Source organism: Cavia porcellus, unplaced genomic scaffold (genome assembly GCF_034190915.1).
Source record: "Cavia porcellus strain 051 isolate PalLab524CR breed Dunkin Hartley unplaced genomic scaffold, mCavPor4.1 scaffold_1, whole genome shotgun sequence".
Taxonomy (NCBI): domain Eukaryota; kingdom Metazoa; phylum Chordata; class Mammalia; order Rodentia; family Caviidae; genus Cavia; species Cavia porcellus.
In genome coordinates this window covers 159,750,852-159,769,941 of record NW_026947484.1, presented here as the reverse complement: position 1 = coordinate 159,769,941, position 19,090 = coordinate 159,750,852, and the positions used below count along the sequence as shown (strand labels likewise).

General features: G+C 43.7%; 1 protein-coding gene across 2 annotated transcripts in view; it reads right to left on the bottom strand.

Annotated features, from left to right (window-relative positions):
• Ankrd13c (ankyrin repeat domain 13C) overlaps positions 1–15,760 on the bottom strand; it is a 73,699-nt gene extending 57,939 nt beyond the window's left edge. The window contains exon 1 of one of the 2 annotated variants that reach the window (XM_063258352.1): positions 14,709–15,760. In XM_063258352.1, coding sequence (XP_063114422.1) covers positions 14,709–15,144 — 436 coding nt within the window. In that variant the 5' untranslated portion in view covers positions 15,145–15,760. The remainder of the gene's footprint in view (positions 1–14,708) is intronic. The other variant, XM_003478819.5, reaches the window with a different exon arrangement.
• Positions 15,761–19,090: the final 3,330 nt, after the last annotated feature.

The following is a 19,090-nucleotide window of genomic DNA, read 5'->3' as shown; positions in this document are numbered from 1 at the left end:
GTGGACAAGTCTATTGAAAATAACAAGAGAAAGCACAGTAACTATGGTAGATCACCTAATATTGTGGTCTTATGTGTCTTTTTCATTGCATGTTTTCCTAGGAATTTGTTTTGCTGTCTTGTTATGATTTGTTTTTCCCTATAATACAGAGAGGATAGATATACATGTAGAAATTCACATATGGGAAGAATTTTTTAAACTATTTACGGGAACAGATTATATAATGCAAGATGTAATGAACAGATACTCTGAACAAGAGACACTAAGAAACCCAATGCTAATTCTGTAGCATTATGATATAAAATCTAGCAATACTATTATTCACTATTCAGAATGATTTTATTAGTCTAGTCTCTTAAGTTCAATTTCAGCATACGTAAAGATAACGACAGCTACTATGAAGAGAGAGAGTATGGTAGTCATTATTGTCTTCCCCAATGTCAGATCTTGAAGGCCTAGAAAGCCTTTATTGTCCTGTAATGATTTGATTAGTTCTACAATATGCAGTATGTATTCAAAGTGTGCAAAGAGGGGGACAACCATTTGGAAGAAAACTGGAGACAATACGATAGACAGTGAAGATCTCCAGTGGACTTGCTTTGAAATCTGTATTTCTTTAAATTTTCTTTTTGAACTGTTTTGTTCTGTTTTGATATATTTAATCTTACTCCCTTTAAGATAAAAAGTGTAGGACTGATAACCATATTACTAAGTTTTTGTTGGTTCACTGAGCATAACTGTTGAATGTCACTTTACATACTTTAATTTTGTAACCTGAACAGCTATTTCTAAGATGACAATATGTAATTTATCAACTGGTGATTTCTTACTGTTGATTTTTCTGTAATTCGGTATTATTTCTACCCTTTTTCTTTGTCCTTTTTTCTTTCTTTCTCTTTAAAAAAAAAAAAAAAAAAGTGCATCTTTAGCAGAGCTGGCACATGCGCCCATCCTGCAGGACCCGGGAGGGTGAGGCAGGGCTGAGAGTTCAAGGTCTGCCTGGAAGAGTCTACAACCAGCCTAGACTGCGCAGAAAGAATGCTAGCTTCCTTGCTGTTCTTCTAGTTCAGTAATGCCTGCTTTTCATTTCTTCTTTGACTTTATTTGCATAAAATAAACTTAAGTTGGGAAATTAAGTATATTATGTTCTTTCCTAACTTTTGAAATCAGATGACTGGCTGGTCAGCCTTTTCTGTAATCCGCCTGCCGTTAACAGTCCCCGTTTACCTGCATAGCGATTACAGACTAGGCGTAATTTCGGGTTTCTGAAACGTGATTTCTTTCATGGCCACACCTGATCAGTTTCTGGGAACGCTCTCTGCGCCCTGCCGTGGTGGACTAATGGGTGGTCACCTTGCGCGGGGCCACTCAGATGACCTGGGTCGACTCGGCTCTGGGCGTGGGTGACCCACCCGTGACTGTCCCTAGCTGAGGAACCGTGGAGGGGAAGACCACACGCTGGTTTCGGACCCGTCAGAGGAGACCGGGTCTTGGCTGTTGCTGAGTGCGGCTGTGGTTCTCTTCCAGGATGCACTGGTCTTCGCCTTGGTTGTGTCCCCGGCTCGGGTGCGCTTCCATCTCGCGGCCTCCACCCCTCTTTGATCCGATTTGCACGTGACATTGCCCGAGGACGCAGGGCCTCGTTCTGTGTTAAATCTGTTCCTTTGCAAACCTTAACTACACTTGGGAAAGTCCTCGGTGCCATGGTTATTGCACCCATCTCACGGAAATCTCTACATCAGCTCATCTTTTACATTCCTACTTTTTGTTGTACGTGATGGTGGTCAGCTTTTGTATAAAATGTCAAAATCACCCAGCATGGCTGGGGATTTCTGGGTCTTCTAGCAATTTTAGCGATTTTCCCTTGATATACTTTCAGGCCATGTTACCAAGCACAAATTTAAACCTTTATGTTTTAACCTCTTTTCATTATAAGGCACCCACCTTAATCTCTATTTTTTTCTGATTTAAAACCTATTCCAATATTAATACAATCACAGATATTTTTTGGATTGCTACTTGCACAAGCTATAACTTTCAATCCTTTTACTTTCAACTTATCTCTATTCTAACCTCTTCGCCATGTCTCCAGCTGTGTGTGGCTGGTGTATTGGTACACATGCACCGGCGGCCTTGTAACTCAAGCAGTCACGTCAATACCTGACACTGAGGACTGAATCCACCATTCCACTGTGCTCTCTCCTGGTCTGGCTTGTGCTATGCTTCTGGCTCACATCTTTAACTCTCTCCTACACTATTTTTATTATTCCAGTTTGTTTCTGCACGTGTTAGGTACAAGGGCCACACGATTTTCCTAGTTAGAAGCAGTCACATGTGATACATGAGCATCTCACCTTCTGCTGGGCTGTAGCTCCAGGTTGCGTGGTCCAGGTTTGTGTTCAATCCCTGGCCCCACTGGAGAGGCAGTTGCTGAAATGTGGCTTTCCAAATGGAGATGCGCCACACTGGGACTTTTGAAGATTTAATATGAAAATTAAAACATTAAGATACCCCCGCAGTATTTTATACTTATCTTCTTGTTGAAATAAATGATGCTATGGATACACTGAGTTGAATGTAACACATCAGGTTGGAGATGTAGCTCAGGGGTACAGTGTTTGCTGAGCATGCGTGAGGTCTCAAGAGTCAATCCCCAGCACAACAAAAAGCAAACATAAAACCAAATATACCCATGTATGTCTACGTGTACACCTATGAATGAAGGACGTAGTGTAATTGCATCATTTTTCTATACGTGGTTACTAGAAAATGTATGATTTGTAGATACGGCTTACACTGTGTTTATAATAACACTGCCCTAGGGTTTATAACTCTGACACCGGTTTTCTAAGGACAAAGTTCAGGGCTGCTTTATACTCACACAACCCTACCAAGAACAATGCCATCACCTAGAAAGCCTCCTCTGGAACCTGTGTGCTACAGAACCCAGTCCCAGGAGTCTGAGGCAATACTTTAGCAGTATTCATTTACGATTATCACTTTTGTTACTGTTCATTCCTTCTTACGTCTCTTATCTTCCACCAGAAGCACATCTTTCAGTGCTTCTTTTAGTAATAAATTCTAATTTTTGTAGACTATGCAATTTTAATTTTAAAGAATCTTGTACTGGGTATTAATGCTTGACAAGCATTCTCTCAGCATTCTACAGGGTATTATAGTATCTTTTCTGTTGCTGAAAAGTTGTAAATCTCTCCATCGTCTCTTTCACAATAATGTCTTTTTTCCCTGGCTGCTTTTTAATAGTTACTCTACTTTTCAGCTAAACCATTCTGTTAAACTGCTGGTTTGCGTGCTTGCTTTTTTTGAGGCAGGATTTCACTATGTACTTGACGCTGGCCTTGAACCCACACTGACTCTCAATCCTATCCTCGATCCTTGGGGGCTAGGATTGTAGGGTGCTCCACCACACCAGGCACTGCCAAAGTATTCTGATGTGGATTCTATTTGTTCTTCATTCTGCCTGGGCTGGATTTCCTGATTTCCTAGGTCACTGTCTTTCACGAATTCTGGAAAATTCTCAGGAGTTCTTTCCAAAAATCCTCTCTTTTCTCCTGAGTTCAATGAATAAAGAACCTCATTTCCTCTCCACTGCTTTCCATTCCCACCTTCATCATCAATGCACACACACTCTCTTCTGACACGGGTTCTAGACCATAAATCCTGTCTGCTGCAAGGTACTGCCCTGCTGCTGGGCCCATTACTCAGTTCTAAATTCTAGTCACTGCGTTTCTCCCTCAGAGAATTTCCACTGTTTTTTTTTTTCTTTCCAATCTATGGCAACCCTGTTTCCAATTCTGAACTAAAGAATTTAATCTTTCTGGTATTTCTCAAAACTTAGTAAATATTGCTATGTACACTTCCTTTCTAATAATAGTCATTACAGTAAGGAGCACTGACAGGTCTGTTTCTGTTATTTCTGATCTTCACACACTGTCCTGCTTCATACTGCTGGCAATCTTCATACACTGGATGGTATTTGTATGAGCTGGGTGTGGCGGAGCAAACCTGTATAAGCCCAGTGCGTGGGAGGCTGAGGCCCTGAATCGCCATCAACTGGAGCCCACCCTGGGCTATGCTGTGAGCTCAAGGCCTGAACCACACAGTGACACTGTCTTGAAAAAACAAAACAAACCCAAACAACTCTATATAGAAATTCTGAAATCTAAAAAACAGAAACTTCAGGGATTTTCAGTGGAGGCTCTGAGACTCCAGATCATGAAATCCAGTGATAGCACCATTTCTAGGACCCAGGAAGAACTCTAAGAAATACTCAGTTTGCCCGGAAGCTGACTTATTTGCAGGTCACACTGCCAGGTGCAGCTCGGTCCAAAGAGCAGCAGGTTTGCGCGCATTCCCACTCCTCCTTGGGCTCTCACCTCCATCTCTTTGTCCTTTTAACTCAGGGAAAATCAAAAATGCATCTCAGCCACTACCTTCGGGTTTGCAGGAGCCAGTGAGCAAAGTAAACTAAAACGCCGGGCTGGCATCTTTAGATTTCCATCTTCCGCCAGATGCTGCCGCAGCTCCTACTTGTCAGTGCTTCTGGGCCATCAGAGAAACTGTAACCTGCCTGCCCCTGATGCGTCCCCGAGGCTGCGCCACCATCACAGAAGCCAGAAATCCCAGGTCGAGTTTTATCTACAATGATTTATTTCCTATTTGTTGACACTGTCAGCGCACATTTCTATCAAAACATAATTACTCTGAACTCTCCAGAATAACTTTTATCTCCAACTCAATTTTATCTGCAAGTAATCCTGCCATTCACACTTTATCAGGAGCTCAGTAAAATTCTCATTTCTCTAACCAGTATCCTTCAGATGTGCCAGTGACGTCCTTTCTGGAGCTGACCTCGCAGGCATTGTTTGCGCCATGTGCATTTCAGCCCTCCCCTTTCTCTTAACACCTCGCCACTGAGCCAAGGAGGGGCCATGCATCAGACCTGATCTGTCTCATCCAGGGCCAGAAAACGGTGCCAGCAAGGGCGCGATTGTTCCAGGTCATTTTCTGACAAAAAAGCTGGGAAGGGGTGGGGAACAGGAGAGACTTGAGCCCGTATGACACTCCCTGGCCGCCACCAGCTTCAGCGCACCCTTGGCTTATTGAGGCTGCGTGCTCCGTACCAACTCAGATCAGCGTCTTTTCCCCTGGTGTCAGCCTGAAATAGTGCAGTTCTGAAAACTGGGTGGTGGGGATTCCAATGGCATCTAGATGGCAGAAGCCAGGGATGCTGGCAAACATCAAGGCATATAAAAGACAGAATCCCACACAGAGAAAAAAAAAACTATACAGCCAAAGTAACAAAAGCAGAGGTTGAAAACCTCTGATGCACCATGAGCCCAACTGCAGGAAAGAACAAAAGCCCAGATAATAGCAAAAGAGAGAGAGCAGAAATGCCATGACAACACTGCCGGAGCTCCAGATACAACCCTGCTCAGTGCTGGCTCCTACCAATGCTTTTCAGCCTGAGAACCAGTCTGAGCCGAATTCCTATCCTGAGGAACTGCAGGAGGCCTTAGGAAGTGCCCAGGGCAGCACCACCCTGCCTTCCCCAAGAATCCTCCTCTCTGGGCTTCTGCTCTCCTCCTCCACTCCACAGGGGCTGCGCTTCCTGCCCGCTGAGCAGCTGGGCCCTGGCTCCTCCATGCCAGGCCTGCACGACCACTCATCTCCACTCCAATCTCTGCTCCCGTGCTGTTTATTTCAACTACTTTTATTCTTCTGCAATGCACAATGTGGATATAAGTCATTGATTTAACTAGTGGCTGTAACATTCGCTTTCACTTATACATTAATGGTTAATATTTGAGACAAAAATGTGGTTGATAGTCCAGCATCACCCCCTTTCTGACCTAGCTCCCTCCCCCCAGGTTACACATTTCAATTTCCTCTCCTAATAAAGGTTTATTGTTTTCAGGACCACTGGGAAATTGCATTTTTTGGAACGTTACCATCACGTTTAAGAATGAACACCTGACCAGAAACAATCCTACAGACTGAAGAAGTTGCCGTAATTATACTGTCATGTTGCAAAGGCCCAAGATCAAAGTAGTATCATCCATTCTAATCCATGTTCATCACCTGTTTAATGCAGCATTCTTCACTAATCCTAAAATATTTCAAGATAAAAAGAATCTCTTAAACATTATGTGGACACCATCAATCTGTACAATTTTATGAATCTGTTTAAAACACATTTAATTTTAAAACTTAAGCGTAGAGAAAAAACTAAATGCAAAGCAGGATTCTTGATTAAATCTTGTTCAAACAAGAAAGGATACTATTAAAGATGTTGAGAGAAACCTGAAGGGCGGCTGTTAAGTAATACGGTTCTATTAATACCAAGTATTCTGAATGTGATGGTTTTGCTATGCTTACACAGGAAAATGTTACTGTTTCAAAGCAGTTAAGAGTCTTTCCTCAGTATCCATGGGGACTGATTCCAAGCCCTGCCCCCTGCAGACAGGACAATCTGAAGATGGTCAAATCCCTTTCATTAAATGGACTGGCATCTGTTTATCATCTACACACACCTCCCTATGTATTTTAAATCACCTCCAGATTACTTATCATAACAAATGTTAAGTAAACAATTACTATACTGATTGTTTATACTGACTGTTTACTATACTGATTGTGAAGGGGAAAAAATCCATAGGGATCCAGCAGAGGTGCCATTTTTTCCTGCAAATCTACAGTCTGTACTTGGTTGAATCCGCATACGCTAGAAAGCACATGCAGGTGTGTGTGTGCACCCGCACACGCATGAGATGGTATTAAAAATTGGTAGAGTGTGTTCCAACTTTACTGTGGGTTTGCCATACTTCAAATTAAAAACAAAAATCTGATTTAAAAGGCCTTAATATTTTCCCTGAAATACAAGCACTCTCTCCATCTTTAGAATAACCTTTCATTTTATATCCAGGGCGTCTTCCTCCCATGGCCTGCCTCATTCTCTGGACATGCCCATCCAGAGCTAACCTCCTTCATCCTGGGACTTTGTCCTTTACCTTTCGTTTACTCTTTATACTGTCTACTCCTTTTTAAACGCATTTCCTACATCACTCCCTGATGTTTCTACATTTCTGCACTTAATGTACATTTTTTTGAATGAAGTGACAATATTTTTTAAAACTCTCCAGAGGGTCTACTCAGTTTGACCCATCTTCATCATACAACAGATTTAGCGAAGCAAAATATGCTTTTGTTACTGAAAAAATAAATGTGTTATTTATTAAATCTTTTGCTTCTTGGGAGCCGGGGATAAGCTCAGTGGTGTAAGTGCAAGGTCATGAGCTCGATCCCTGGTACAAAAAAAAAAGAACAATCTTTTGCTTCTTGCAGTATTCTTAGCAGCATCTTCATGAAACAAGCTCTTCCTGAGTATTTTTCACTGACCCCAAAGGGACTTATTTTCTGCTCATCCATCTAGAAGGGCTAGTAGAAGAGGACAAACAGCTTGTGCTTCCTCTCAGTTTTCTCGGGGAGTGGGAGCAGACACCCTCTTAAGTGACAGCGCGTCCCTGGGCTCCATTCTAGTACTCTAAAGGGTTCAAAAGGCTGGCAGAGCGGGCAGTGCAGCAGGAAAGTTAAAGATCTAAGAATGTCACAAAAGGCATCCTCTGACTTGAAAGGCTGAGGCAGGAGGGTCACCAGGGGTTTGAGGGCAGCCTGTGCTGCACGGAAGTAGGGTGGGGAAGGGTAGGGTGGGGGGTGTCCCCAAGGCCAGTCTGAACCACACTGAAGTGCCGGTCTCCAAACAAGCTGGGAGGCCTCCTGCCGCAAGCACCATCCCCAAGTTAGCGTTCACTTCTTACCAGAAACAGCTTTGCTGTTTCCTCAGTGAATGAGCACACAGGATACTCACAAAGTGAAAGGAAGTAGCCTGCAGGAAGGCGTACACTTGCCCCTACCATCTGTTTCCGGCATCACAGCTTCCCTGTCCCCAGAGGTGGGCTCGCATCCGCACACAGGTAGTGCAGCATGCGGGCTTCAGGCGGTTCTCTCTGGCCCCTCAGTGCGACGCGATGGGCAGCTCAGCTTCCTGGACCACACACCTGTCACCCAGCCCTGTAATTTCCAGTATGACCACATACTACCATCAGAATTTTATTTCACAATATAGTTTACTCGGTTCTAGAATAATTCCTGTATTGTAGTACGGAAACCCAGGACAGGTGTGTTTGTAAGTATCATTATTTCTTTCATCTTGCCCAGAAGTAACAGCCATTCCTTTTCACTCAGTAAATATTTCCTGAGCATTACTGCATACTCAGGCTGCTGCCAAACGCCAGACGTTTGCCCATTCACAAGTTAACAATAATTCCTACTCATGAAGCGCACACTCCTAAAGAATAAGAATGAGAGAGAAAGAGAGAGAGAATACAGGGTGGAGAATGATAAAACAGAAAGTTAGAACTGAAAATAATCAAGGGAGACAGACTCTTGATACTTTACTTAGAAAAATCTCTCTACAGAGGTGTTTTAAGTGCAATCTAAAAGGTAAAGAGAAGCCAAGAAATCTAAGAATGAAAAGTATTACAGGCGCCAAAAATAACCTGGCCTTCAAGGAACTGAAACAAAGCAAATTATGTCACAGCAGAGAAGCTGAGAGGGTACAAGATTAGGTTACAGAAGTAGGGAGCTCTGGGCTTCTGCTCCACAGCAGGAAGCAGGAGCTTGCTTCTTAAGGGAAGGGTTAACAGGATCCTAGGTGGGGAAGCTCCATGATTCAAATTAGCTTTTACAATCACTCCTTTAACCACAGAGAGGAGACTGGAGGGAGACATACAGGTTTGAGTCTCACACTGTATTCCAGGGACAAGATTTAAAAAACAAAAAAAAAACAGATGGATTTAAAATAATTTGTTAGATGGGTGTAGTGATACATGCCTGTGATCCCAGCACTTAGGAGGCTGAAGTTGGAGCACTGTTTCAGAGTTGAGACCAGCTTAGGCTACAAAGTGAGCTCAAGATCAGACTGAACTGCATAATGGGACTCTGTCTCAAAAAGACAAAAATAAGAAGAAGAATTTGTTAATGTTGAGCATGGTTTCACATGCCTGTAATCATAGCAGTGAGAGGCTGAAGCAGAAAGAGGCTAATTGAAGGCTAGCCTGGGCCATACAGTGAATTCATGGCCAGCCTGAACTATATAGTGAGATTCTGGCTCCAAAAAAATAAAAAAAAAAAAAGAAAAAAGACTTGGCAGCCAGGATGTAAGTAAATGGGGGAGGGGAGAGAAAGAAAGAAAAACTCAATTACGTTAATTTTGAAATCTGATATTCTCCAGTAGAGATAGATTATAAAATACAGAACACAAAGCAAGTCTAGTAAAAGAAATAAAATTTGGCAGTAAACAAAGATACTTAATATCAAACAAATTATTGGATATTTAGTTTTGCTCTAAGAGGATTAAAGATGGTAACAGAAAAGTACTATACTCTAAACCATAAAGAAAGAAAACACAAGGAACTGGTAACAATGGCATCACCAACAAGAGGAGCTGGCTAGGTAGACACAGACACAGGAGGGAAACTTTAGTCTTTACAATGTAACCTTTCATGACAGAGGAAAACACCCAGCAGCTAAGGGCTCCTGGCCTGAGTTTCAGTGCTCCATGAGGACTACTGAAAAGCACCTTCTCACCTGCCCCTCTCGCTCCAAACAGAGGCTTTTAGGGTTTCACAGCATGAGGGTGTAATTTGTTCAAAAAATAAGTTAAGGAAAACCTTGAGTCCAGAGTCCAGACAGAGCACTCAGGGGGAAGAAATCATGGTGTTCGTGCTTCTAGACAATTGCTGTTTTATTAAATCCTCCAGGAACACCAGAAAAAAGGGTATACACATCAGCTCACACTAAAGTTGCAAATAAAACTTCCCATTACAAATCCACATTAATCATTTTATCAAACGATGAGTGAGCCAGAAATGATCTCCTGAGTTCAACAACCCAATCTCACGTTTACAGAGAAGAACAGCAGCAGAGACAGGTATGATGGCAGAAGTAATCACAGCACACAGGAGGCTGAGGCAGGAGGATCACTACAAGTTCAAGGCCAGCCCGAACTACATGAGATCCCATCTCAACAAACCTTAAATAAAAAAACCTAAAACAAAAAACCCAAAAGTATGTATGCATGTGTGTGTGTGTATGTATATGTATATATATATATATATATAATTAGAAATAGCTATAAAAGATGGTCACGTGCCATGCCACGTGGTTAATATTTTAAATAGCCATATGATGGTCAGCAGCAGCATCACCACCATTGCCCAGGTGAAAGAAACTCACTGCAGGAAGACACATCTGGGTCACCACCAGCCACCAACCCCAGTGCTCCGGGTCCTAACCTGCTGCTGAAGCCAGCTCATCTGTCTACCACCAGCTGGGTCAGCTGTGTGCTACAGAAAGCATACTAAAACCTATCACTGCAGTCAACTTATCACATGTCTAAATCTCACTGGACCACTTTTGTTTTTAGGTAACAAAAATCAGTTTTTTGAACAAATAAGTGGAAACACCCCAGCAGCACCAAGACCACATTTTAAAGTAGCAAAGCGTCGCCCTAGCAGCTAGCACGTCAGGTGCAGGCACTGCACAGCCGGTCTTGCATTGCCCCCTGCACACCTGATCTCACTCCAAAACCCGCGACAAAAGTAGCCCTGCTTCACAGTTGAGAAAATAAACAGTTTTCCAACACTACATTATCTAGAAAAAGGGACAATCGTGGTTCCTAAAATCTATACCCCTTTTCTACACCGCCAGTTTTCAAACATTGAGTTTCACGACCCTCATGTATTTTATACCTCCCAACCCCCATCCCATAGGGTCAGCCCAAGCTGACCTCAAATGTGCAGGATCCTCCTGCCTCAGCTTCCTGTTTATGTTCAACTTCCTGCAGACTCTTAAAAACTAGAGAAAATCCCAAAACCTTTGATATAGATACATCTAATCACATATACTATAATTAGAAACACTTTAAATTTCATGCAATAAATTTACACTACAATAAATCCATTACAAATTAACATAAAAGTCTTATTTCATCCTAGTTAGAATATTATCAAAAAATAACAAATCCTGGTAAGGATTCAAAAAAGGAAGATTCTTACAAACTGTTGACAGGAAAGTAGTAAGTACAATTGGTATATACAACAATGTTGGAATTCCACAAAAAACTGAAAACAGGAATATCGTGTGACCCGACAACCCCTCTGGAGGGTCATATATGAAAGAGAAATAAAATCATCTATCAGAGACTGCACACAAACCATGTGGCAGAATATCGTGCAGTCATAGAAAGATAAAATCCAGCCATTCGTGGCATTGTAGATGGAACCTGAGAAAAATAAACCAGGAAGAGAAGATCAAATACTGCCTGTTACTCATTCATGGAAGCTAAGAGTTGCTTATCTGGGTGTGTCTCATGCCTGTAATTCCAGCACTCAGGAGGCTGAGGCAGGAGAATGAAACAAGTTCAAGGCCAGCCTGAGCTAGATAGTGACGCTCTGCCTCAAAAAACCAAAGAGAAGACTTGATTACACCAAAAAACAGAAATAATGGCCAATATAGGAAATGAGACTTTATTCACTTGTATAATATACTTGTATATTTTCCATGTTTCAAGGATCATTTAAAACACTTTACAAACCAGTGGCAAAAAGCTATAATCACAGCCCTCAGGTAGCGGTAGCAGGAGGATCACTGCATTCCAGGCCAGCCCCAGCTACACTGCAAGTTCAAGGCCAGTTGAACTACCTAGCAAGACCCTACCTCAAAAAAACAAAACAAAAAGCTATATGCCATATGGATATGGAAGTTGAGGTGTTAATGTTGGACTGGAGATAGCATTTGTCAAATATCCAAAGGTGAGGGTGTAGACGTGAGATAAAGGAGCCCATTTCTCTGTGATCCACATAGAAAGCAGCACAGAAAACAAGGGATGTGAGTTCAACAACGACACTCAAAGCCGCCCAATACCAGGATCTCTTTGTAAGCCTATCTGAAGTACTAAATGTGGCTTCCTTAAACACCTGTGTGTGCCATGAATCAAAACACACTCATTGTTAGAACGAACTTCCTTACAATATGGTGGGTTTCAAATGACACCAACATTTACAAGACTAATTGTGGGCTTAGGAGCCTCAGCTATTAGTTTCACTTCTAGCTTTGCACCCTACACTAAGTATGTAACTTTAGATTTTCCCTGGCACGCTGGGGTTCACTTTTCTCACCTTAAAAACAAGGATAAAGCTGTCTGCTTTGCAGGGTTGCTGTGGGGATTATATGTGACAGTGCATACATAGCACAGGCCTGACCCAACAGCCTGTAGCTGTGACGGTCATGGTAACAACATTCTCACCACTGCTCGTGCTGTGGAAGCAACCTCCACCGCAAACATAGAGCCACGCCATTTGTGCGCACTCGCACGGCTCCACCACACACCTGCCAGAGTGCAGGATTCCCTACAGCAATCCAAGATGCCATACAGCTTGGTTTTGTTTGGGCCATTTAAAAGGTACTTATCTTTTATAATTTTAAAGAAAAAATATTCTTAAAATCTAAGAAAAGCATTTCAATTAACAAAATATAAAGAGCAAAAGTCCTAATTTCAATCACGTAACAGGCAAAGCGTTATCAGAGGCAGAAAGAAAACCAAAAGGCAGTATACTCTGGGTTTGGGGAAGAGGGGCGGGGCACAGTTATGCTTCTCACAGGGCTGAGGTTCACACATTCATCGGAAATAACAAGGTGGGAAACAAAATAGAAACATTTCATGTAGAAGCCAGATTTCAGTGGTCTCTGGGCAAGGATTTGAAGGTATTCTTTAACAGTGTCTTCCCAACTACCGGGTTAAAGAACTGGCAGGCTCACCAACCCAGCAATTCAGGGCCTTTGGTGAATGGTCCAGCTCCTTTCTTCAAGCAGTTTACTCTCAAAGGGAACTTTCTGTGTTTTCTGAGGTATTTCAAGGTAATGCAATTAAAAGGCAAAGGCCAGGAGGCACAAGCCTGTAATCCCAGCCCCTAGAAGCCCTAGAAGAGAGGATCTCAACTTTGAGCCAAGCCTGAGCAATTTTGCAATTCTGGGAGACGGTTTCAAAAGCAAAATAAAATCACCTTTCTTGTTGAGCATGGTAGTGACCTGTCTGTAATCCCAGAAGTCAGAAGGCTGAAGCAAAAGGTCTACCACAAGTTCAAGACCAGCTTGAGCTACACAGCAAGTTCTTGTCTTGCAAAACAAAACAAAAACAAAATCAAAATTTTGTTTTACAAAGGGTCAGGGATGTAGCTCAGTGCTAAGGTCCCGGTACAGTCCTTGCAAAAAAACTTTTAAAAGGAAATTTCATACATATGAAGTACAGTTTCAATGAAACTGTACATGTGAAGTACAGTTTCATTGATACAGATCAATGAAAAACTTCCCAGTAGTTGACTAATAAATGGAGGGGAGGAGGGAGCCTTTGACAATTGTTTCCCAAAAGGTTAGAACACAATTCTCATCAGCAAGCAACATTACACTTGTTACAATAATAAAATGATAAATGTAGAAAGGAAAACATTGGGTTGGGTACGTGGTGATTTATGATAAATGATAGGTGATATTAATACAACCATAATACTGTAAACTCAAAAACAAGTGCAGTTGTTTGAGAACCATACAACACAAGATGTACTTTTCTAATTTTAAATTTTATCCTAAGTTTAAATAAGGAGCCTAAAATCAAAGAGAATTATGGGAACTTATTTTGAGCATATTCTAACTGAACACAATGTCACGCTAAGTTAAAAGCTGAGCTGTCAGCACTATTTGAGCTCAGCTTGAAATAGCCCCTTAAACCACTGTTGGAAAATACATTACTTTTAGTTTTCCTTAGCAAATCTGTTGCTTACAACCCTCCACACCAGAAAAAAACAAATTTACCGGGTGCTAAAAAATCAGCCCAATCGCCTTATTCTTTGAACTAAAGAAACAGAAAAAAACCTCAGCTGACAAGATATGGCAAATGAGTCCTTCAACAACAACCATCCTACACTTCCCCAAATAAGCTATGATGCAGGTACCACGAAAAATAACAACACTGCTCTTAGTCATCAAGAGATTACTGGCAATTATCTACGTAAAATACACCAACAAAACAGCTACCGACAGGTCACTTTAATTATCCTGAAATCAAGTGCCATCAAATTTCTACGGTGTGGCTTTCAGAAATCCAAGGGTTCTGTTTCCTACCAGCAGACAAACGTGAGGGCCAACAACCTGAGGAGAGGCAGAAATCACAACCAGGGGTGGTCGTGGTCAGACCTGCTCCTGGAATAAGGAAAGTGGGAATTTACAGGCTCAAAATAAAGATCCAAAGCTGGAAAAGATAAAGTTCCATAAACAAAGGAAAAAGGGCAGGTTGGATGAGGCAACCTAAAAACTACTGGCTGTGGAGAGAAGCCCTATACTGGAGGCCTGGCTCAGAGATAAAACAGCAGCTTCCCGCAGGCAACTTTGAAGTGCGCGAGGTCGCTGCCTTTCTCCAGCGCCCGCACGAGTGTACGCTATTCCGGGATCGGACGGGCTGAGCAGGTACCCGAGCTGGATACAGGAGAGCCTGCCATCGATCGCCGCGGCCTGAGGGGGTGCAAAGCCTGGCCTCGTGGAAGGGAGGGTGCACAGGGGCTGGCACTGCTCACCGTGATTGTCTTTCTGCCCGATGTTATGCGTGCGGATAAGGGAGGAGAGTCTCCGCACATCTCCCTTGAAGACGCACTCGTGCACCGGGTAGTGTGCGGGGCCACTGCCTCTGTCGGCGACCACAGCGACAGGGTTGGTGCCGGCGAGAAGGACCGGGGGCTGAGGGGTGGCAGGCACCGCGTTGTGCAGCGGCAGGGCCGGGGCGCCGGGGGCTCCGGAGGAGGCCGGGGCCGCCTTCACCTGCAGCCGGTGGTGGTGGTTGCTGAAGATACGACGATAGGCTTTGCCGCCCTTGCCGCCGGCGCCGACCCGGCCCCCGGTGAAGGCGCCGCCGAGGGCCGCCGCCGCCTCCTCGTCGCCGGGCTCCAGCAGATCCCCCTCCTCTTTGCTGGGCTTGTGGTCCCTGCGCAGCGAGCGAATCTTCTCCCCGGTCATCGCCGCCGACGCCGCCGGGGGCAGGGAGGGGACCCGGGAGGCTCGCCGCGGGCGACGGGGCCGGCGCTGCGGCGGCGGGAAGCGATTAGAGCGGCGGCCAGCAGCGTCCGGCGCAGCATGGACTCCCGGAGCGCCCGCCAGCCCGCGACACACGCATCTCGCGCGGCACGGAGAGGTGGCGCCCGCCGAGGCTCCGGGAGTCGCGCGCTCGCAGGAGGAGATGGAGCTCCGGCGCCCACGATACCAGACTACAGTCCCCGCCTCCGCTGTCTCCGCAGCCGCCGCTGTTCCCTTTAGCACCGCAGCTGCTGCCACCGTCTCACACCGAAAACCAGGGCACGGCCATCTTGCCTCGGCTCTTCTGGCGATATCTCCCGTGCAGGTGAGCGAAGAGGAAAGCTCGCGAGAACGGAGCTGCTCCCGCTCCCTCCCTCCCGACCGCCCTCTTCCGGTTGCCCCTGGGCGCTCGCGCTTCTTTCCACTCTGGAGACTACTGCGTGTTTTGTCCCATAGGTGATGTCTCCGAGCCACAGGACCGCATTCCTGAGGTCCCCGTAGCCGCTCTGAAATCTTGGCCTGCTTTGGACGTGTTGGGTGCACGTTAGCAGCATCAACTAAACCTGTTCCACCTACGCGGCTCCCGCGTAGTGACGTCACTGCATACCGGAAGTGACGTCGAGGGGATGCCCAGGTCCGGAATTTCATAAACGTGTTCCCAGGATCTGCTGCGTACCGCGCGGAGAGCTTGGGAATTCGCGAAAGGCAGCTCCTGCCTACAGAAAGCGCTACCGAGGAGGAAACACGTACAACTGTGGATGTTATGTTTAACGAAGTCAGGAATAAAGCGGATGGAGGTGCTGGGTTGTACAAAGCTCGAGAGTGAATTTTATGCTTGGGGTGTCAGAAAAATCATCCTAGAAGAATTAAAAGGCCGATCCTGAGAAAACAGACAAGGAAAAAAGGAGTTACTTAAAGTAATTCTTAGATGACTGACTTTGGGGCAGGTGGTCGGAGATGAAACGTGTGTCAAGAGAAAATGTAAAGTATGTTGTCACCAGTAAAGTGGAGTATCACTGGCCCGCCTCAACCCACGGTCCACTTGTACAGAAAGTTAAATGGAGCAACTAAAACTTTGACACAGTAATAAGCTACTGAGCACTGAGGCACAGGCATGTGGAGAGGGACTACAGAAACCTTCTAAAGGTCTTTGACTAGCGGCGCCTGGTGGTGCATGCCTGTAATTCCTGACCCTGGGAGGCTGAGGCAAGAGAACCATCGCGAGTTAAGAGGCTAGCCTGAACTACGTAGCGAGACCTTGTGTCAAAAACAACAAATAATAATATAAAGGTCTTTGACAGATGCATCCCTCAAATCTCGCCTTCTTTGAAGTTTATTTCTACCCATAGCTCCCCACCCCTGGAAAAACAAACAGCAGCTCCGCCTAATAGTTGTCCAAGTTGCTTTCTTATTGCTGGGACACAATACCCAACAACACCCACAACTAAAAGGAGGAGAGGTCTTTTTTGACCTGGTTTGTAGAAGTTTCAGGCTGTAGAAAGCTGACTCCCAAGACACGATGGCATGGCAGAGGAGAATCCCCTCAGGGCATTGTATAGGGAAGCAGAATTCAAGGGAGGAGGCCTACACTCTGTCAGGCCATAGCCCCAGTGACCTACCTCTACCCACTTGATTTTCATCTGCCAAGGTCACATTTAGCTGTAAACTCAGTGCACTGATCCACTGATGAGTATCAAACCTTGATCCAATCACTTCCAAAACACCCCATCTATGAGCTCCTTATACTTTTCGGAGGACATCCAGTTATAAACCATAACACCTGTGCAAAGTACAGACCTGGGAGTGGAGGAAGACAAAAACTCTCCACCTCTCTTCATCCTCTACTGAACTTAGATTTTCACCTTTCAATATTTTTCCCTCTTTATTTTTTGATGTGTGTGTGTTGGGAGGAGCAGGAGGAGCCCACTTCAAATATTATCCAATCAGCATCTCCAAGGATCTTTCTACAAGAGCAGTAGAGAGTGAATACATACATACAAAACATGCATATACACACATGTATAACAGACATAGACATACGACACATATAGTATATTATAGTAGAGTTCTAAAATGTCACCCAAAGTTGAGGCAGAACTTTTAGGAGGTCACTAGACCAGGAGAGCACTGTGGTCGTTAATAGACTGCTTCATTGAGGAATTGGTGATTGACTATGCTACTCGAAGGAAGGGCCTGGTGTGAAGGGGTTTGTCATTGTAGGCATGTGCTAGAAAGGTGTATTTTATTTTTTTATTAGTGTTTTTGCAGTATCTTATGATTATGTTGCGCGTGGAGAATTGGTATATGTACTTAACACATCTGAATTCTTTTTCCATCCCTTCTCTCCTTTCTCCATGGAGAAGTGAGTATTCTTATTCCTGGTTCCCCCTTCCTCCTCTGCAGGCTTTCTGAATCTAGACCCATATCACTCACTATTTACTGAAGTTAAAATGGTTCAAAGAACTAAATGCTACAACAGCAACACTTAACCTGCTAAAAGAGAAAACAGGTAAAACTCTTGAAGACATAGGTGTAGGCAAGGACTTCTAAACAGAGAGTCCCAGTGGCACGGTAGTACGGAGAATCATACTGAACTAAAAAGCTTCTGCACAGCAAAAGAAACAGCTAATGGAGTGGAAAGAAAACCTATATAATGGGAAAAAATTTGTCAGCTATTCTCAGACAGAGGACTAATATCTAGAATATCTAAAGAACTAAAAAAAAAAATCCCCAAAAGAAAAGAGCCAGTCAAAAAATGGGCAAGTGAAATGAATAGATACTCCATGGAAGCAGAAGTACAAGTGGCCATGGAGAAATGCTCAACATTGCTGCTTATTGGAGAAATGTAAAAGAGTACTGAGATTCCAGTTTACCGTAGAAAGAGTGGCCACCATCAAGAAATCAATTAATAACAAATCCTGGTGAAACTGCAGGGGAACGGAGTCCTCCACTGGTGGGAATGCCAACCAGTACAACCACTGTGGGAATCAGTGCGAAGAGTCCTCAAAAAATTAAAACTAGAAGTTCGATTGATCCAGTGGTTCCTCTTTTAGGGCTTTACCTCGAAGAGTTAAACACATTGCCAAGATAATAGCACACACCTGTAATCCCAGCACACTGGAGGCTGAAGCAGGAGGACTGCTGAGTTGTGTTACTGGCATAGAATACATAATGAATTCAAGGCCAGCGTGAACTACTCAGGACCCTGTCTCAAAAAAAGACAACAAAAAATGTCATTTTACAGTGATACATGCACACACATTTATAGCAGCACAATCCTTAATAGGTATATCTTAATAGCAGCCTACATGTCCATCAAGAGGTGACTGGACAAAGAAAATGTGGTATTTATACACAGTGGAGTACTACTTTTTCATAAAGATAAATTTGAGGAACTTATACGAAAACAGACGCCTTGAGACCATAATGTCAAGTGAAACAACTCAGACACTCTTATGTAAGAAACCCAACATATAAATAAAAAATAATTAGAAAATGGATCAAGAAATGGAAAGAGGAGGAAAGAAATGAGTGCTGGGAAGTGAAGAAATGGTGTCATGTACGTGTACCAACTCCTCCCAAGGAGTGTAAGCATTGTGCACTGCACATATGGACAAATAAAAAGTAAATAAAATTTTAAAATGCAATAATTGAGGGGAGAGACAATGAACCAAGATAGTATGAATAAGGATGGAAAATGTTTAACAATTAAAAACTTAAGTTTGTTCTTGGCATATTATGGTGAAAGTTCTTATCCTTTAGAGGGAGTTAGACAGCATACCTTTTGGAAATTTGGATATGAAACTTAAGAGACGGAGAACTTGGCGTAGGCCAAACTCAGGAAATTATACAGTAATTGTGGATGTAGGAGTGACTGAATTCCCCCTAA